Here is a 22,208-nt window from a genome sequence, read left to right on the forward strand (position 1 = left end):
ACGAATGATTTTTACTATTAGATCCCAAACATTTTTGTCTAGGCCAGGTTTTTTAAAATCTGTTTTGTATTGTAAGATAAAGCTTAGCAGTCTTTAATTAGTACCTCTGTGTGTGTCTGAATTATGATTTATATATACTATATTTAATTTCAAATGAATGTGGTCTTTGCTACACTTACCCTAATATTGGTTTCTGTTCAGCAACCTTTAAAAAAGTGCCAGTGCAAATTTTACATCTACAGATTGCTTATTCTGTGCTACCTTGGGAAAAATAATGTGAGCTTTTAAATAAAAATGAGCCCAAAGATATATAATATTTTCTGTTCCATCCTAGGTCTGGGAGGGAGTTTTAAGGTGTTTTCTATTGCTTTCTCCTGAGAGATAAATATTCAACTCGTCATTTGCAAATTTATTTAAAAGGCAGAAATTATTTGGGGCCGAGGAGTTTGACGAATTGGCAATATGAAACAGTATATAAAACCAAAGTCATCTTCCTTCTTGAAGATCACGTTAATGCCATTGTTTCTGACATCATCATTAGTAGCACTGTCATTTTCTAGAGCAGAATATGAATATGCTTTTCTACCCCAACAAATAGTAGTTTGTATGCCAGTCCACTAATTAGTTCAGTTATTTCCTGTTTTTTTGATGAGGTTTAAATAAATGTCAGGGGTACAGCCATGAAGATCTCCCAATTAGGCTTTGCGTTTGTAAAACCCAGCCCCTTTGCTTTTGTGTGAAGATGACAGTTCCAACTGCCGCCTCAGTCTAACAGGGCTCAAGGGAAAGGCTACTTCTCTGCTTTTATTGAAAACAAGGCCAGTTTGCCCATTGAGAATAACCGCATTGGTCACAGTGCAGATCAGTTGTTAACAATGAATATTTACTAATCTCTATCACAGCCAGCATAGACTTCTTCTTTTTCGCGTTGTCCAATCGGGAAGGCACTTTAGGAAATCAGTGAATTAAAATGCACCAAAAGGAAACAAGACGGAGAAGTAAATAATTTTCACCGCAAACTATTTTATCGTTAGTAGGGCCTCCACCGTTTGTTGTATTAGTCCTGCAAGTGGTGGAGGGGGAGACCCCGAAACGAAACACAAATGAGAAATGCACAATTGATCTTTGCCTAAGATGTTCCGAAAAGAATTGTTCTATTTTTGTAAGGCGTGTGTGTCAGCCTCCTCATAGCTATTCTGGGCTGTTTGGTTGTGGGTGTGCAGAGGAGGGGGGGGGGTGGAAGAAGAGGGCGCTTAACTGCACTGCAAGTCAAAATTAACAGATGGATTGCCCTAAGCAAGGGAAAAACCACCACAACAAAATCTAGTGAAAGTGGAGGACTGAAGCTCTTTATTGTAAAGCCTTATTAAAACTTTGGCATGTATTTTACTGTTAACTCTTTCGTGCCTTCACGCCTAACTGATAATTCCTGTCTCCTGCGTAAATTAGATTGAACATAGCTTTTCTGATAAATATCAGAATAGATCCTAAAAAGGAAAGTGAAAGCAGATTATGTTATTTTTCAGCATTCACAATTTGATCGCAGCTACATGTCTTTCTCCTTACTTCTTTCCTTCCTTCAAAAACAGGCATCATAAACTATTGAGCTCTTACTTCTACAGATTCTGGTGGTTGGGGTTTTTTTTGGGGGGGGGGCATTGTTTGTTTGGTGTCCGTATATGTCACTTTTCAGCTGAATGGTAAAAAAAAATAATCCTGTTTCCGCAGCATTGCTTAAAAATAAGGATTTCAGACAGAACAAAGGCAAATATACTGGCAGTTTTCTTTGCTATCGTGAATTTGATTTCCCTAGTATTCCTTTTCACGCAAGCATCTTCTCAGCTGATGGGATAGGCCTTGGTCCATTTAAAATGAAACATTCGAGAGCTTTAAATAGTTACTGGCTTATAAAATATTGTTGCACTTTTGGCAGAGCCCTGTGTAACAGAGCCATGAGAACATTTTATAATTAATAAGTTAGCAGTGCATCCTTGTCTCCAATGAAATATATATCAGATTTCTACCTTGAGGCATGCGGTAACTTGTAGCTGCAGTAAAAAAAAAAATGACATTTGGGTACAAAGTGTGGATTTTTCTGTAATCCCAGCAAGCCCAGCGCACCTCGTATCAATATGCATGTTTTAAAAGAGCAAATGAATTACTTCTCCTAAAGATACTGTATTTAAAATACTGTGTGCTTTATTGTTGAAACTTTGTTTTAACAAGGCTCCAGCAACAAAATGTTTGGATTTTGTTAGCTGGACTTTCTGTTGCATCCTGTCGCAAAGGTTTTGGGGGTAGATTACAGCATGTGAAATACCATCAGTAATATAATCTCAAATAGATTTAACGAAGCCCTCAGAAAAGCACCTCAAAATTTGTTGTGTGTTGCTTCGTGGAAGGGGGAAAAAATCTTAGTGACGCAATTGATATTTTGAAGTTTTATCCTTGAATAAGAAAAACCAAAGGCCATATTAAACGATGCAGCTTCCTAAGCGAATGCATGCCATCCATGTTTCAGTGTGTGTTCATTTGTAGATTCTGTTTTATACATGGCAAATCTCTTGCAGACTGGCATGTTGGATCCTTTTCAGAAAGGAGCATGTTCCTTATACATCAGGAACCTCCCTTCCACTCTCCACCCCCCTCCTGCCTGCCCGACCAGCAGAGAAATGGCATACTCAATAGTTCGCTGCCCTCCCGTCCTGTCAGTAAGGAGTAGGTAGGGATGGATACAGTGAGCAAATAAAACTCAGTCCTGGCAGGACGGAAACCTCATACTGTGATCTGAAGATTGCATGCAACAAATTCAAAGTCCCGCTTGCACATAATAATTTCAGAAACTGGAAGAGGAATACCTGTATGTTTTCATTCGGAATTAGATCAGCCGAAAGCTTTGGAGAATCGTATTGTGGTTTATGCCCACATAACTCCAGTCCTTCCACTGTGTAGTTCTCTGCTGGAAATTCCGCACAATTCTGGGGCAGCGTTAAGCCCTATCTGGCAATTTAAGTAATGTGAATAAAATATTATATGTGACAGATGTCATATACAGTAACAGTGAGCAGTATTGAATGTGTGGTTTGGTAGTATGCTTCGTTTTAAAGAGAAGATTTCCAATGGAAAAATGGTTAATTCAGTCAATTAGGAAAATATTTTGGACAAGAGAAATCATAATCTATAAATTCACTTGGTAATGGCAGTTTTTGTTTTAAAAGAGGATCTTTTGTCTTTTGCATGTCAATTATGATCCCTCTGTATTGCAAAACACTCAGCATATCTTTTAATTAAAAATGAAAAGCCTATACGGCTAAAAATTTACATTGTAGATTACAAGACTGCCCTCTGGTGGTGTAAATGCTTTCACTGTATGCAGACAGTGAATGCTGCATGCTGAGCCGTAATTATTTACAGCTGATCAGCTTTAAGAAACAAAATATTTATTCTTGTCATAGATTTTTTTAAAATAGCAATAGTTCCTTCAGTGTTTCATCTGATATGATCTTTTGATGCTTATACCAGTCTAGACCTGCCTTCACTGTGACTTCTGCATAAAGCCATTGCCCCCTGTTCATCATAGCTGTCTGAGGCACACAAACACAATGTTCTCTTGGGCTTGCCCAACAAGTGTGGGCTTTTGGCCCCTGATCTTCTGAGTGTGCTGTGAAAACCCAAATGGAACAATAAATGGCAATGGCGCATTTCCTGAGCACTTTTGCATGTCCCACCCCCTTAATTCACTTTTCCACGTTTAACAGGCTTAACATGCAATGTGTTCTTCCCACTAAAAACAAATAGTTCCTGAACCAACACAGCTTTCTCTGTTTTGATCAGCCTTTTCTCCTCAGACTAGCTTAAGGGGAGCTATAAACATGAAATGTAAGGGTTCGGTCAGATTCGTGGTGTTTTATGGTGAACACAAATTCCTGAAAGTTAGTTTAGCCTGGCTAAATTCAACCAAAGTCAATTTTCTCCAGGATCCTGTTTCTAACTGTTGCCAGCCAGATGATCTGGGAAACACGCAAGCAGAGGCAGAAGGCAACAGACTTTGTCCTGTAGCTTGACCTCAAATAACTGGCATTCAGAGCTAATGCGCCTCTGAACATGGAGTTTCATCTAGTTGATCGAATGCCCTATTCGGGTCATTTAAGTAAGTAGCTTTCACTACACATTTAGCGTGAAAGCCCCTAAATAAATTATGCATCGGTGAAGAAGTATTATCTTTTGTGCATTTTGAATATACTACCAAGTGGTTGAATTTGGTTAAAGAATCTGGTATCAGATTTAGTTATTTGAAATAAAGCTTTGTGGGCAAAATGGTTTTGCCAAGTTACAGGTAGGTAGCTGTGTTGGTCTGCTGTAGTCGAAACAAAATAATAATAATAAAAAATTCCTTCCAGTAGCACCTTAGAGACCAACTAAGTTTGTTATTGGTATGAGCTTTCATGTGCATATCTGAAGAATTGTGCATGCACACGAAAGCTCATACCAATAACAAACTTAGTTGGTCTCTAAGGTGCTACTGGAAGGAATTTTGTTTGTTTGGTTTTGGTTTTGACAAGTTTGAGATCTTGAATATCGCTATATCACAACAGTTGCCTATGAGTATGGAAATGGAGATGCTAAGCATTTTAAAATATACTGAATCACATAGAATCAGTTCCATAAAATTCATTATTGAAATAATAATAATAATAATAATAATAATAATAATAATAATACTTAACAGGTCCAATAAAAGGTGGCATTTCATCTGTTCTGCATCTCTTGATTATTTTTTTTTAATTGACAATGTTCAGAGATAGTTTGCATCCATGATTTTTCTGTATGTTGGTATACAACATGGCTATTTATCATGACTGTGTTTCTGCTATTCTGCTACTAGTTTTAATTTTTGTAAAATCTCACAAATGAACTTGTGAAGTATATCTCTTCATTTTGGCCTATTTTTTCTTTTCTTCAAATTTAGTTCCCTTCCAGGACACTTTTCCATACAGCTCCAGAGGAAAATTGCTAGTTGTTCAGTGTGAAGGTACCAGTAAGATATTAGTAAACACACTGTTTTATTATACAGATATTACCAGCAACACCTAGTGGATTCTGCAGCCCTTTTCCTTCCCTTGTTATATTACAGTAATAGATTCATGCTTGAATACCAAATGCAACCGTGGGTGTTTCTTGTATCATGACGTTCATGGTCTTCTTTTTTGGCAGTGTGCCCACTATTTTGAAACACACCACAAGAATTTGCGATTCGCTCTGGGTCTCCACAGTATGGGAAAAGACACCTTTGCACAATGCACATTTTTTTTATTACTGTGGGCAGTTCATATCCTCTCTCTCTTCAAGGGTAACAACAGTTGAAAATAAAACTCACAAGAAAATCCTTAGTTAAATTAAAATTTAACCCCAGTTTTGTTTAGTTTAGGGTTTTTTTTACAGTTTTTCTCAGACTTCTGCTGCCTTCTGGCAGGGAAAGAGCTTCATAATCGTAGGACAGCCATATAGGACACCTATCTGCTTGCCTTTGCTGTTCTAGTGTAATATAAAAATAGTCCTAAAGTTTTAATAATAAAGGCGTTTCATAGGGATGGACAAAAACATCATCCCGGTTAAATGGAACAAGCCAGAACATGGCCGTTTTCAGCACAAAGATAAGAAATTGCACTGACACAGCATTCGTTTTACAAAGGGAAAGAAAGGTATTTCTATAAACAGAAATCACACAAAAAATGTAAGTTGGTTTCTAACTTTGTGCAAGTGCTCTCCAAATTAAACCTTTATAAACTTTCCTAGAACTTGAAACCAGTTCTGTTTCCCCCCTTCTGTTTTAGCAAATGGAAGAGGTCTGGTGGTTATTAGAATACTGATCAGAAAAGACGTCCCCCACTCTCAACCCCCCCATCCCCACCAAAAAAAGCCAGAGAAAATTGTGCACAGTTGAAAATGCAGAAAAGACAGAAATTAAAATCTTAAGTAACTGTGAACAGCAGGGGGACATCAGTAAAGGAAAGTTATCCTAAATGACTTTGACAGTTTTTGCAGGTGTGCATTCTATGCTGCTTCATCTAGTAGAGCTTTGAAAAGGATTTACTGCTCTCCTTTTGGGATTTATTAAGGGTTTCTTTCCTCTCTCCCCCTCCCCCCTTTTCTTTACACTGGTGTTTCTTGCCATTTTATAAGCAGGTTGTTTTGCAAGTTATTTGCCACAGGTACCTATTGAGTACTGCCCGTTACTTCACGGACGATGAGTGACAGAAATGTTCTCTCCTCCCCCATCTACACACTTCAACCCGTGAACTCAGGGCACTGAAAACAGAGCGGATCCAACAGAGTTTACTTGGTTTCATTTTGCTTTTATTATTGTTAAAAAGCACCTCAGGTTTTCTGTGTGCCTTTGACTGCCCCCTTGAAAGTTTGCCTATTTTTCACCTGAATTCTGGACTGTAGAAGAAAGTGTGCAAAAAATAAATTAATTAAAAAGCCTAAAGGGGGATTTTAAGGGTCCAGGGAACTGTGAAGTTACTCACCTACCCCTAACAAGGCACAGCTCAAGGAGGTTCCCAAACCTTGAAAGCGAAAGAACTGCGATACCCCTGAGCTTGCTGGACTGACCTCAAAGGAAATCCCTGAGCAGCTAAGCCAAAGATTTTCCCTCCCCAGCTTATGTGACTGGTAACAGTCCAGTCACAACACTGACCATGCTCTGCCTGTAGTCACAGGGGCTAAGAGTGCTTTGGAAGAGAACAGAAAGGTTTCTCCTAACTTTTAGCTCAATCTTGAAAGAGTACTGGAAACTCAGGAAAATTCCAGTAAACAAGTGCTCAAGTCTGCAAATGAGAGCTGGACTAGCACATAAAAGAACTAGTCTCATAGTGAAATGTGAAAAGCCTCTTATCAGTTTCACTCCCAATCCCTATCTGTATGACTCAGAGCATCCTTTACCAAATTTAGCTGGTGCACCAGCTATTACTGGCGCTGGCGCTGTGGTCTAAATCACTGAGCCTCTTGGGCCTGCCAATCAGAAGGTTGGCGGTTTGAATCCCCGCAATGGAGTGAGCTCCCGTTGCTCGGTCCCTGCTCCTGCCAACCTAGCAGTTTGAAAGCACACAAGTGCAAGTAGATAAATAGGTACCTCTGTGGCAGGAAGGTAAACGGCGTTTCCATGCATTCTGGTTTCTGTCACGGTGTCCCATTGTGCCAGAAGTGGTTAAGTTTGTCGGTGGACAAACGCCAGCTCCCTCGGCCTGAAAGTGAGATGAGCGCCACAACCCCATAGTTGCCTTCGACTGGACCTAACCATCCAGGGTCCCTTTACCTTTACCATTTCCAGACAAGGGGAGCCTTATCGCAATAGTCCGTATATTTCATGATTGGACTACTGTGTAATTTGCTGTTTGTAGGGCTCTCTTGACCCTTTTTTGGAAGCTGCAGCTGGCTGCCTACTAGCTAATGAGCCAAGTTCATGGTTTTGTTGTTGACATTCAAAGCCCTGGAGAACATGGGCCCAGGTTATGTAGCATGCCAGCTCCCCTTTAAGATCTTTAAGATCTTCCACGACTAGCAGATGTTCACTTTGTGACAAGGTGGAAGCAGGCCTTCTGGGTGATAGCACCCTCTGCTTTGGCCTTCCTCAGTAATTCACAAGGCTGAGACACTATTAGCTTTAAATGCCTCTTTAAAATGCATATGTTTACCCAAGCATTCCCTGAATTTTTATTTTATTATTTTATATACTGCTCTGTTTTACTTGTGACTTACTGTTGCTGTTTTATCTCTAGTTTTTAGGAAATTTTATTCAATATTGTGTTTTTATGTAAACAGCTTCACTATGTTTATTATAATTAAATGTTTTATAAATTAAAAAAATGGTACAGAAAGAAAATAAGAAATGATAAGCCCTGGGTGGTCGTAGAGAAGGCACTGCCACCTCCTGTTTTCTGTATTTAAGGGGGGAACAGTGGTGACCTTTCTCATAGGACTGTTTCAAAAATTAGCAGGATAAAGATTGTAAAACAAATTTTCTCATTAAAAGAGCTTTTAAGTGACGGGTGATAATATTAAACCTTTTAAAGGTTTGGAGACAGTGACATTTCTCCACTAATTTTATGCAAGGATTGTTCTGTATATAGCTATCTCTTTAAATAAAAACACACACAACTAAATGCCAGCATCTTTATAGCATATGTCTAGGTATAAGGGAAAACAGAAAGGTGGCCCCACCCTTCTACAATTAGAATTGGGAAAGTACCTATTAATTTTTATTTTCCCATTGGAATATGATCTGCCCCATCTTAATACAAAATGTTGGCAGAACCACAGTTTTCTGTGGACCTTTTTGAGGAAATGAAGATGAGCGTAACAGTACCAGTGGAATTTTGCCAATCCAATTTTAATTGGAAAATTCATTTTTCATTCCCCAAAGGCATCCTTTTCTTTTTTCCTTTTCCTTTTCCTTTTCCTTTAACCCTGCCATATTTACAAACTGAATATTCATTGTTTTCAGAAGCTATTCTGTGGACCTTCACAGTAATCCCATGAGGTTTTATTCTGCTGTAAAAAAAAAACAAAAAACTAAACCTATCCGTGTTTTCTTTAAAAGAAGAATACTCCCATCTTATCTTTATATTAGGTAAGCTCAGGAGTATGGGGCAAGAATGAACAGAACGAAATAACACAAATTCATGCTGCATCCTATCTGTAGGATTTTAAAAAAAATAAAAATAAAGAGGCAAGATAGAAATACTTTAATAAATATTGGAATCTGTAGAGCTGGCTAAGACCCCAGCAGAGACTTCGTTTGTGTATGAGAGTAGATATACGTTTATTGGCACTCAAATGTCCAAGTGCCTTGTGACATTACATTTGAGTCATGTTCCTCTTGTAGCCTGCCATTCTGTAATATGGTCTGGCTATCCTCTTATTTTTTATTCAACCTGCTAATGCTTCTCCATGGTAGCACACTTCCTAAAGAGGTCCACTTACCTTTTACATTTGTTAAGTGAGTAATAATAATAATAATAATAATAATAATAATAATAATTGCTGCCATATCCAGAAACTTAAATGTACTGTTAGCTATGTCTTCATATTCCTGATGGTGACTTCTTCAATAGTAATATATTAATTTTTATTTTGTACATGTCTTCAGTGCTAGTCTAGAAATTTCTGCTGCACTTTAGAGGATTGCTAGTGTATTTTTATCTGTTTTTAGCTTTGATTTCATTTCTGCTTCAGTTTTAATATGTCATTTTGAATTGAGAGAGAGAGAGAGAGTTTACTGTAACTATATATATGAACTATATATATATGAACAAAATAGTCCGTGCTTCATTAGTGATTTCAACCCCGGTCTGAAACAACTTTGCTCTGTCCATTGCCTTTCAATTCCCCCCCCCCCCAATTTTTCATCTGAACTGCTTTGGATAAGCGACGAATCCATTTGAATACTTCACATATGACTATAACTGATTCTGTGGACACTTCAATTGAAATTACTGGGCAGTATTGTTTATGAATACTTCTGTCCCTCGGCAGCCTATGTGAAAATCAGCAAGAAGCCCTGAAGTGTATAACTTTTGCCTTTGCAGACACGGTTTGGGCATCTCCATGCCAATACATATAACCATGATCCTGCCTTGGACGATGATGCGGACGATGAGATGGATGGAGGAAGCAAGTAAGATGAGTTGTTAAGAAGCCCAGCTTGCATTCAGTTCTTCATCAGAGCAGTTTTAGATGCAGGATAAATGTTCCATTTTGCTGTGTGGAGAGAGTTCTGAGCTGCTGCTAAACTCTGAACATAAGCCTGGTGGTGTGGGGAGAAATGGGTCAGGGAAATAATAATAATAATAATAATAAAAATAATAATAAAAATAATAATAAAAATAAAAATAAAAATAAAAATAATAATAATAATAATAATAATAATAATAATAATAATAATAAAAATAATAATAAAAAAATTTATTTATATCCCACCCTCCCCAGCCGAAGCCGGGCTCAGAGTGGCTAACAACAGTAAAACGATAAAACATTCTAAAATCATTTCATTATAAAATTAATTCCAATCAAATTAATGGCAACCATTGGGCTAGAAGTTCTGTGAGGATTGCCAAAGGAGGGAGTCAGGCTGTGCCCTGGCCACTTAATGCACTTAAGGATATTAAGATATTATTAAGCAGCATTCAAAAGCATGTGTAGGAGAGAAGAAGCAGTATCTTGATCCAGGGAAGAGTAGAACCAAAGGTTAGAGGCAGGTCGATTTGGGCAAGCAGGACCTATCTCCACCAGCCTCGGCCAGCCCCCACCTGCCTGCCTTCTTACTTTCCACCAGCCATGGGATGTCATTGACTTTGGCTTCACTTCCTCTTGGACTCCCTGCCTCCCACCGTACCCTTTCCAAATTCCAAACCTGTGCTCTAAGCCACCCTAGTCCATCCAGACTGAACTGGTCATGTGCTACAAAAATGGATTGGTTGGTGCCTTTGAGTCCCCACCCAGAAGAGAGGCTTTCTATTGCACCTTCACACATACTCTCTGCTGGTTTCATTCAAAGCAGCTTCTGCATTCGAGCATACAGTGGTACCTCTGGTTATGTACTTAGTTCATTCCGGATGTCAGTTCTTAACCTGAAACTTGTTCTTAACCTGAAGCACCACTTTAGCTAATGGGGCCTCCCACTGCCGCTGTGCTGCCAACGCACAATTTTTGTTCTTATCCTGAAGCAAAGTTCTCAACCTGAGGTACTATTTCTGGGTTAGTGGAGTCTGTAACCTGAAGTGTATGTAACCTGAGGTACCACAGTAATTAGATTATTCAGGGTAGAATCCTATACACACTAGGAATAAGTACATTGAATTCATTGGAGCTTGTTTCTGAGTAGATGTGTCTGAAATTGCACTGCCAGTTGTTCCTGATGCAGAAATGTAGTAGAGTTGTGCACCCTTAGAGGAGACTGTCCATTGTGTCTCTGTATGAGTCACTGCTTGCATGTGCCTCTTCACAATTTCAAGGACAGATCGGCAACTTGTAAAGCAACTTACCATATTTTTCGCTCTATAAGATGCACCAGACCATAAGATGCACCGCACCTAGTTTTTGGAGAAGGAAAACAAGAAAAAAATATTCTGAATCCCAGAAGCCAGAACAGCAAGAGGGATTGCTGCGCAACAAAAGCAGCAATCCCTCTTGCTGTTCTGGCTTCTGGGATAGCTGCGCAGCCTGCATTTGCTCCATAAGAAACACACACATTTCCCCTTACTTTTTAGGAGGGGAAAAAGTGAGTCTTAGAGTGAAAAAAATACGGTATATGATACAGACTCTTCTGAGAGTCAGTACCTCTTACTTACTGTACTAAAAGCTGGTCTTTTCATCTATAATAGTGCAGTGTACAAAATTTACAAAGAAGTGTGCCCCAGCTTTACATGCATACGTAATTTTATTTGTGTGAAGCCTTTCTACTATTCAAACCATGTTCAACATGAAAAAAATACATAACCACAACATAACAAAAGCATACTATAAATAAAACATGAAAAAAAATACAAAACCAAACCGAGCAATTCCCACATAAATCACAACAAAAGCTAAAATAAAGATACTAAAAAACAAACCAACAACCCAGAAACAACACCCTAGCTTAATAGTGTGTTCAGCACTCAGCTTTTGTTGTTGGAGTCAGTCTGGGATGTGCTCTCCCAGGCCACGTGGAAAAAGGCTGCGAGGCAGGGAGCAGATCTTCCAGGACTCAGAGTCAACCTATCAGAAGTTTAGGAAAGGCTGCTGTAAGACCTAATTGCAGTTGTAATCATGATCCCTTGATCTATGAAATACATTAGGGATTTGCTCTAGAAGAATGTCTGTCATAAAGAAAAAACATGTTGAAATCAAGGTAGGCTTCTGAACAATTAATTATATCAAAACAAGTATGATCACAAGGCTTCAAGACTCTCCCAAAACATTATTTGCAAATATAAAGTTTTGAAAGAGGTGAGTCTATGCTTTTGCAAAGTTAGATTTTCACACACAAAAAGTATATGCATCAAGGCATTGTCACAATGCATTATAGGTGTACATTTTTTTATTTTTGCCTGCAGCAAGAAACCATTTCCTAGCCTGCCATTTGAAGCAAAGGACATGGAGAGCCATTCATACGCACACACATTAGATTTTAAATAGACACTAAAAAGTTATTTATTATATCTGAATATGCTGCGAGATAAAATGGTTTAAAATAATCCTGTGCTGAATCCTTTTTGGTTTCTTATGATGAATACAAAGGGTTCAGAAGTCACTTATTTTATTGAAATTGATCTTTATAATAATTCTCCTGTAAAAAGCTCATTCATTTTCAGATTCATTGTTGCGGTCATAGCTATGAAGTGGTTTTCTGTTTTCCTTTAGATTGTCATCTGAAGATAGTGAGGAAACATCTTGTTGTTTGTATGACAGTGATGACTCTGGGGAAGTGGCCAAAACATCTGTTCCTCCTGGAGAAATGGACTTGCTAGGAGAGATTTTGGATAGTCTGAGTACACACAGTTCGGATCAAGGGAAGCTCTCAGGAGCAAAAAGCCTGGACTTCTTTCGATCAATGGATGATATTGATTACAAGGCAACGGTTAGTTATCCCACCCTTTGCATTTCCAGTGTTAAAACGTCTTTGCATCCACATAATCTTCTGTTGGTGATAGGTGCTGCCTGGATGACAGGGTGTTTTAGGGTCTCTCATACATCCTCTTGCTTCTGTGATAACTAGGTATTGCTCCTCAATGTCTGACTGTGGTGTAAAAGTGATGTGTACCCCCGAAATCTAAAGCAGAGAAAGTGTGCTTTGGCTGCACAACACATTGAGAAACACTTCTTTTTACCTTGAATTGGAATTATCTTGGTTTCAGTTTAGCTGCTTAATGTTGGAAGGAGAAGAGGAATTAAAATTTGAATCCTATTAAGAGGTTGCTAGCAAAAAATAGTTGTTCAGTTTAGCACATCATCAATACAATGAAGAACAAGTAGTTCAGTCATTTTTTAAAAAAAAAATTAGTTTAATATTTACACCCCACTTTTCTGTAAAAAAAAGTGGCTGTTTTTTTGGAGACCCCAGTGCCAAGAATCCTCATGTGTTGCCTGTTCTTCTTATTTCAGAATAAATCCAACACGCCAAGTGAGAGCAATCTGGCTCTGCTTTGCAGTGGTCGAACGTCTGACCCAGCTGACTGGAATCTTGGGCAAGATGACAGCATCCTCACTGGGAAGCAACTCCCCCCGTCTCCAAGGAAATGCGTTCCTTCGACTGGATACAGAGAAAATCTCTTTGTGCCAAAAACAGGAAGTCCCACCCATATCCCTAGTGCCGATGATGTGAACTTCTTCAAAACTCATGCAGAATCTCCAAACCCATCTCAAGAAACTATGCAGTTGTGTTCTCCAGGAGTCTTTCAAGTAAAAAAGACAAAGTGGAGCGAAACACTAAGCAGTACCTCAGCAGATGAGATACCACCAAACTTGAGCCAAAATCCATCCTCTCAGGTTCCTTGGGAGAGAGAAGCCAGAACAGGAAACGAAATCCTGGAAGAGGGTGGTCTTCTTCACGAAGTGGTGTCTTTGTGTAAAATGACTTCTGCATTCAACCATGGTTTAAACATTTCAGGGGACAGGTTTTCCAGTAGCAGCGGGAATAAAGCGTAATTTTTTTACTTTTATTTTTAAGGGGAGAAATAACGCTCCTGACAAAAGACTTAAGGAAGACAACTCAGGATTCCATATCGCATAGCAAACCAAAACATCACAGAGGAAGTGACAAACCTTCCGTTTTGCTAACCTTCATTGTGGTTTGCCTTAAATGCCCATTTTCTCCCTCTTGCTTTGAACATATCTTCGGAACACATTTCTTTGCTGCATAATTTCACAGCATGGGCCTGGATTGGGGTGGGTGGGGCCATAGCTCGGTGCCGGAGAATATGCTCTGCATCCCGGGCGGCCCTTGTTCAGCCCCTGACATCTCCAGGTAGGTCTAAGAAATGTCTGAAACCCAAGGAAGCTGTTTTCCGTCAGTCTGGACCACAGGTGGGGAGCCTGTGACGTTTGGGCACATTTCATGTGGGTGAGTGAGCCCGGAAAGAAGAGAAGGGTGCTTTGCCCACTGCCAAAATGCACCCTCCCCTATAGATTACCCACAAGGGAATGTGGTGATCTTTGGAAGTATTTAGGGGCCCCCATCTTGGTGTAGACAACACTGAGCTAGATGGACCCATAGTTTGACTCAGTATAGGGCAGCTTCTCGTTCAGCTACTGCATTCTCAAGTCAAGCTAATAGTTTGATTCCATATTTAAGCTTCAGCTGGTATTTGGCACCTGCTAGTTTTTACCATTTCCCCCTTTCCCTTTCCAGAAAGGAACATATCTTCCCAGGTAGGCATTGACTTTTATCTTGCCGAGCACAAAGTCAACAAATGCAACATTGTTCGTCTGGAACTCATTAAGTCCTGTCAATCCATGATCCAGTTGCCTTAAAGTTTTAGGGACTCGCTTACATATTGTACAGGATGAAATGCAAATTGTTAGAAAAGAGATGCCATGATTTCACAGCAGTGAAGCGCATGAACAAAGGGAAATATGGGTCGTTTCCAAACCGCAGGAACTCATATGACCAACAGTGGTCACTCATGTGACCGTGTGTTATGTAGCAATGTAGTTACCACACGAGAGCCTGGTTCGAATGGGAGCCTCTCCCACATGTTTGTCTTCCTTGGTGAGAACTCTTTTCACCTAGCCAAGCAATAGCCATCAGTGAGAGGAAGGGTCTCTTGATGTATTTATCACCATATGAATTAACTGTTATTGGTTTGTCTGAATTTACCCCCAAATTGGGTCCTTTACCAAGTAGGCACTGTGGCTCTGTCTTCCAAATCCTGAAAAAATGGTACTGTGTGTTTTTAATCTTTTTTGAAGTGCTGAAATACAATGTGAAGTTTACAACTTTTAAAAGGTGTTACTCACCGTCATCATTTTTGCATCTTCAGTTTTCTCAAAGGGAAAAAGCTTGAGCGGAACAGGTAGATTTTTATTGGCATAGAATTTCCACTGTTTTAATATTTCTGTGTTACAATTGATCTGCCCTACTGGGGTTCATGCCAATTTAACCTTCAGAGGTAGTGTTTTAAAGTGATGTTTAGGACTTGGATCATTATTCGATGTGCTCCTTGAACAAATTCGAATGTTTTCTTTTTTAAAACAAAAATGATATCAGCAGCTGAAAAATAATAATATAAAGAAAGTAATTTAACAGTGTAAATCTGGGAATCTCTTTCCAGGCCTAAGCAAAGGAATCAAGGGCCACACACAATTTCTGAAGCTTAATCATAACCTTTAAAAAGATGCATCCAAAACAACGTCTCTGCCATCCAGTGGCTCATAATTGGCCTGCTATGGGATGCACCACAATGCTCACCAATGGCAACTTTTAAAAGTTGTCTTCCGCAAAGTCTTCTCTTAAAAGCAAACCTTTGGTGCGTAACATCAGTGTCCAAAGGTGCCTTTCAAAGAACGTTTTGTTAAACCATTTGGAAGTGGTATTCCACATATTTATAAAGTGGGTAGTATACTTTTAGGCACTATACAAGTAACAATTTAGTGTGGAAGCCCATGGCAGTGTCCTTTTTCCAGGACCTATCTGCTTAGCTAGAAGGACCTATTTTCCCTGTGTTTGTGCTGTTCCCTCCTTCCCCCTTCCGATGTCTGTGTTTGTCCTTTCAATTGTCACTGGTGGTGGTCTAGATTGCTGGAGTCAAGAGAGTAGTGATTAGGTGAGGGTATATTTATGTCTCTGTGTACATGTGTGGATGAAGGTGCATGTTCCATAGCCCAGTGCATACAGGAGCTTCCAATTCTTCCTTCATGAAAAGAAAAACTCTATGCATATGGAAACTTCCTATTACAGCCATAACGGGTTTCTTTCAGTAAACGAGAGTGACAAAATCCTGCATGGATGGTTTCTGAATCATAGGGGGTAGGAGGCTGGAGGAGAGAAAACTAAGAAATGTCTGGCAAAACATGCAGGTTTTCAGTGACTCACATTGTCAGTGAATGTGTTTAGAGTTGCCACGCTAATGTCAAATACCGTTTTATGTAATTCTTACAGTAACATGAGTAATGTGTAGTCTTGTTGATGAACCTTTGAAATGCAGCTTCATTTTGACCCCACTTAAACTGCAATGTATGTAGATTTGCTAGAACTGTTAGCATTCACGCATCGTTTATCACTGATAAGATTTTTAGAAGGCTAATAGTTGTGCCTTACATTTTTGCCCTGAATAGTTGCCAGTTAGCTTTCTTACTGTCAAAAGAACATTAGACTTGCCAAATGAATCAATTTATCAAATATTTAGTCAGTGTCTACTCTGTTCCCCACTGATTATGATGTAAAATTCTCAATCACTCGCATCTGTAGCATTTCGATGTTTACTATAGTGTCATAGGAAAACAAATCGTTCAATTTCTGCTTCATTGTCACATTTTCCCCAGCATATTCAATGTTCATAGGAACTTATGAAATCACAGATTTTAATACAGTGCTCACAGACTTCAGGTAACCCTTAAAGTTTCTCAGGAATCCCAACTAAGTAAAACTGCTTTGGACCATTAGATTCCTTTCTCCACCTACAAAATTTCATTGAAAGTTAACCTAGTTATTTAAGACAATTCAGTACTAACAATGTTCTAGCCTTTTTTAGTTGCAAACAAAGGTTGTCACATTTTATTTTAGTATATTAAATTCACCAGATTTTAATATATTATTGGAGCTTGCCATGGTGTTCCTCATATGCTTGGGGTCATTAAGCCCTTTGTTTTAAATCCCCAAACTTGTAAGGTACTGAGAGCATCTACATATTAGGGGATCTAGCCACCAATGACTTTCCTTGACATTAGCAATACTCCAAAATCGGAAAAGGCCATCACAGTAACTGATGGAGCTAATGGATAATAAACTGTTATTCCATCTCCTTTCCAAACCCTTGAATAGTGCTCAAGATCATGAAAAGGTCTTTGCCAAGTTTCGGAAACGAAAGTTTCTTAAACTAACAGGAGACCTTATGTGTTCACCTGGAATTCTGTGCACTGAGAATGAGCTAGAATGTTGGTCACAGATTGTAAACATTATGCAAAGAAATGAAAACCCCGAAATGACCCAACATTTTGCATGGTGTGCTGTTGGAAATAATGAAAGAAGTCACTTTTTACTGAAACTTGTACTGTTCCCTAGCATTTCAAAGAGTGATATTGCTGCTTTTTGATCGCTAAGAGTTGGGTTATCAAAAGCTGTCAGTACTGGCTAACTCTGCTCCCAAAGATGTCAACAGTAGTTTTCCAATTGATTGAATGTGCAGCCTGCACTGATGAGCACCTTTGAAAATGTTAATTTTCATTGTTATAGAATAGATAAAACAATACAATCTACCAGAAGATTCTCCTGCAGATGTCCCACTGATGTGAATTCTCTGGGGCTTTCACAAGAGAACTTTATGGTGGATTGTGCCCCAAATTATATTAGACAGATTATCTCAAGCAGAATGAAAATCTCTTTTTCTTTTCTCTTTTACATTGTGTCCTTGCAAAAGGAGGATTTTAAATAGCTTGCTTTGTGCAGAAAATGAAAAATAGTAACTAGCTAGTTACCAAATTGAAGCCTTTCATTTTCATAATCATCTGCTAAAACTTTTGTTCATCTGACCAGAGATAATTCAGGATCCTGTTAAGCTACAAAACTAGAAAAGTAGTTCTGTTATCGTAGGCTTTTCTTCAGATATTTTTGCTCATAATAGGGCAAAGCTGGAGCTGAAGTTATTGCTAACAATACCATCTACTTCTCAATGTAATGCAAGGAGGATAGGTACAAGAGAAAGTCACCTCTCTCCCTAATCTGTGTGGCCAGAGGGGAAAGATTAAATTCCTGCATAGGATATCAGCTGCCTTTGACGCCTACATCTTTTAACTTCTTAAAAGAAAGATCACAGGTAGAGATGTAAGAAGGCATTATTTTATATTCCGCAGTATATTCACATGCAGAACTGTTTCCATTCTGCTGCAATTCATCTTCACCCAAAACCATGTTATTCATTTTGCTGTCTGCTGCAGTGAAATTACATAATTTACATAATTACATAAATTAAGTTGTAGCATTATTCCATCCCATTAATTTCAATGCAAAAGAAACATAATAGAAATGGGAGGTGGGGGTGGAACATAATTATGTATTGTTTGTGGATTGAGAGCAACATCAACAGTGAATACTTAAATTCACTGGATTGATTTCTATTCTGGACATGGGAAAAATCAACAAAAATGGCCATTTCCATTTCCATTGGTATTCTCCAACATGCCTAGTCACAGGATGACTGCAAGCTCTGCTAATTTTTAGCTCTGAAGACCATTGACATCACTCATAAACCAAACTCCTTAATCTTACAGAAAGGCAGCAAACCACCCTAGATTTATTTATATATTTTTTTTCCAGATCCGAGGCAGGAAAAGGGTGCTTAGGGACTCTGTTTCCTTTTAGTTTAACTTGCCTAGGGGCTGCTTTAATAGCTTCCAGGCAGTTAGGACTGGTTCTTTTTCCACTTCAAGGACACCACGATACTCTTTGTGCCATTCCGGACGTTATGACTTATGAGATGCATTGGATCTTAGCCGAGTCTAAGATGTTTGCCACCTGTGGTGGAAAATCCAAATGGTGTCTCTCACATTAAAATGGGTCAGAGTAGAGTTGTGCGGTGTGCTGTTATGTAGATCCCATGTGTTTCAGTTGTGTTTGTGTAGGGAGACTTGTGTCTTGGGGCCCCTTTAGTCAGATCTGCCTTTCTCCTCCTTGCCATTCTCGGTGGCACCCAAAGGCTGCCTTGATATGAGAGATCCAAACAAGGAATCCTCCATTATGAAGTCGTCTTGAGTGCTAAGCATTAAAAAAAAGGAACTCATTGTTGCATTATGTCTCACCAGCTTTTCACACACAGCAATCGCCTCTCTCCTCGGATACACTGTACTGGGGGTTCTCCTGGCCCCTTCGCCCCACCAATTTTGGGGGTGCCCTCTTGTGCAGATGGGCATCCTTTCACAGGGCTTCCTGTGATAGGGTGCATCAGGTAAATCCCACTAAAAGAGTTTTGTGGACAGCAGACCCATCTCTCACCACCCCCGCCTGCAACTCTTCTTTGACGAAAAGGTGTTTATAGATTAGTTTGGATGGATTCAGTACACTTCTGAGTGCTTCCCTAACATCAGACATAAATAATATTGTATGTATATTAATAAGCTTTTTAATTTAGATTCTAGGATCAGTATTAATATGGGTGGGTTGAGGAGGAAAGGGACAAGAAAAAAACCGAGATTCTTGGTGAACCTTCTCTCCCCTTCGCCAATCCCAGATATCATGATAACAGCTGCAATCCTATACACATCTATCCTGGAAATAAGTCTCATTGAACTCAATGGTACTTAACTTCAGAGTAGATCTGTATTGAATTGCACTGCAAGGGAGATTCCGGGATGTGAGGGAAAGTACTAGATTACAACAAAAGATGGATTTTGTGCAATATCTTTGCTTGCTTTTATTGTGTGTATATGTGTTTTAAAAGGAATTTATTTTGACAACTAAAAACATCTGCTTCCCCAGTAGATCTTTGAGATTAATTTTTCTGGGGTGTTCGTTTTGCTTTGCTTTGTTTCAGGATCGTGTAGAGTTACATGTAGCATTTAATTACAGTTGTCTTGTGGATGAAAGTACTGTACATTGTCAGTAGACAAATGGCATTTCTGTTGGCGGAAGATGACTAGGGACGCCACATTGTTGTGCTGTAATGATAAACAGAAGTGTTGCCAATTGCATAGTAGACAACAGACTCACAGCTAATGACGTCTATATTCCACACAGTACTTTGTAAGTACACAGCAGGGTAGTTTTTGTGTTTAATTCACCTGGAAATTCTGCTGCTAACTTGATCTGTCCTTTGAGCAAGCAAAATAATGTTTGTTCCATATGATGGATGGTAGGTGGCAACTTATGGTAGACATTTGCAGCTTCATAATCCAGCATGTGGCATCCTTAATTGATATAAATGATTGCTCAGATCAATAGATGTTGCAAGTATCTTTTAAATTGTTTGTTAATGATGTTAATCCATGTATTTGATGTACATTTTCTTCTCATGGCCAAGCGTTTTATCAGGAGCTATTTTAAATTAACTTACTTGAATGAGTTAACTGAAGCACTGTGTAATTTATCTAGCTCTAGACACAACTTACAAACAAGGTTTGTGGTAAATTTCTTTTTCTGTACATACCCATGCTACCCATGAAGCTATTTCATGGAGGTAGTGAAAATCTAGCATATTTCAATTTATGTCTCAGAGAAGAGAGGGGGAAATGTCTCTTTCTGTGAACAGAAGAACCTACCTTTGTAACGGGCCTTATCTCTAAACAGTTTCATAGCTGCCTTTTACCCAGTTTTGAAGAAATCATTTGATACAGGCATTGTGGGATAAATAATCGTTTGCATGGAAATGCATTTCTTGATCTCTTCTGACAGTGCAAAGCTATGTAAATGAATCGAAACTGTGTTACAAATAAAGCCAACAAGGGTTGTTCCTTTTTTTAAAAAAAAACCAATTAGGGCTTCGATCTGTAGTGTTGCACACCTTAGCTTAGATAACAGGAGATTTTCCTCTAGAGCACCAGTTTCAGCTGAAGGCACCAGGACCCACAGGTGGGACATACGCAGTGTTATGCCAGCACCATTTAAAACAGTAATTTGAGAGAGAGAAGGAGAAGAAGACCATGTAATGGAGTTTGAAGCTCCTTGAACATTAATGAAGCTGTGAAGAGGAGAAATTCAGCACGTGCAGCTTCTCAGTTAGTTCTCGTTTCCCTTGCATCTGCCAACATCTCTTTTGTACAGGAGTTGTATCCTCCTTGCACTTCAAGGAGACGAATGGGGAGAAGATGTGGAGGGAAGGACCCTGGCTCAAAGGTAGGACCATCTCCAGGGATGGTTGGGAAGGCTCCTTTCTTGGAACCCAGGAGAACACACTGCCAGTCAGTCTACTGAGCTAGCGGAACCAACGGCCTAATTCAGCTTGGGGAAGCTTCTTGCATTCCTATGAACATATAGCAGTTGCAGGGGATTAAAAGCCAGTCCCTCGTTTTAGGTTGGGATTAGGGATGGGTCCTGGGCCTGAAAGTGTTGGGACTACTGCCCTAGAGTTTAAAGACTGTGGAACTCAAACTCCTGTCATATGTCAAACTCCTCTATATGCACTTTAAATTGACCGTTTTTGCTAATGTTGGTACAAAGTATTTGGTAAACACGTTGCCATAAAGTGCCCCACGGTGTAATATAAAATAAAAATTACTGAACTCAGAAATACATATTGGGTCTTGTTTTTGGCTTGATTGTTCATTTGGATTACATTTGGCTAAAAGCTACATTTGAGAATCGAACTGTTAGGTTATACCAAGGCGGTTTGGAAGCAAGACCGTTGCTCTGCAACATTTGTTTGTTTTGAACATATTTCACAGCTTTCCAGAAGTTAGGGAAGTGGGGAGCCATAGAAAAATAGAATTGTAGAATCGGAAGGGACCCTAAGGGTCATCTACTCCAACCCCCTGCGATGCAGGAATCTCAGCTAAAGCATCCATGACGCATGGCCATCCAACCTCTGCTTATAGACCTCCAAGAAAGCAGAGTCCACAGTCTCCCAAGGAAGACGGTTCCATGGTCAAACAGCTCTTACTGTCAGAAAGTTCTTCCTGATGTTTACTTGGAATCTCCTTTCTTGTAACTTGAAGCCATTGGTTTGAGTCCTGCCCTCCAGAGCAGGAGAAAACAAGCTTGTTCCCCCTTCAATATGTTGGCCCTTGGGATATTTGAAGACGGCTATCCTATCTCAGTCGCCTCTTTCCCAGTCTTAATGCACACTTTTCACAGGTAAACTGTTCTAATTTGTTGGTTTCTTTGAGCATTGCAGAGAATTGATCTCCTCTCTCAAAGCAGTGGGATTTTCATTCAGCTCCAACTCTGACCTGAGATTTTAGCAAGCATTGCCAACCATGTCTTTGCAGTCATAAGACCAAGAAGGTTGTTTACAAAAACCAGACGGTAAATGGTGCACCCAGTGTAACATTCTATGCTTTTTTCTGTGCTCCCGTGATAT

At 39.3% G+C, this 22,208-nt stretch overlaps 1 protein-coding gene across 2 annotated transcripts in view; it reads left to right on the forward strand.

Moving 5' to 3' along the window:
* DENND1B (DENN domain containing 1B) overlaps positions 1-21,419 on the forward strand; it is a 181,493-nt gene extending 160,074 nt beyond the window's left edge. Inside the window, exons 20-22 of one of the 2 annotated variants that reach the window (XM_079981343.1) lie at positions 9,591-9,679; positions 12,454-12,622; positions 13,147-21,419. In XM_079981343.1, coding sequence (XP_079837469.1) covers positions 9,591-9,679; positions 12,454-12,622; positions 13,147-13,689 — 801 coding nt within the window. In that variant the 3' untranslated portion in view covers positions 13,690-21,419. Of the gene's footprint in view, positions 1-9,590; positions 9,680-12,405; positions 12,623-13,146 lie in introns of both variants that reach the window. The other variant, XM_079981342.1, reaches the window with a different exon arrangement.
* The last annotated feature ends 789 nt before the right edge of the window (positions 21,420-22,208 follow it).

The sequence above is a fragment of the Podarcis cretensis genome, assembly GCF_951804945.1.
Source record: "Podarcis cretensis genome assembly, chromosome: 6".
NCBI lineage: Eukaryota > Metazoa > Chordata > Lepidosauria > Squamata > Lacertidae > Podarcis > Podarcis cretensis.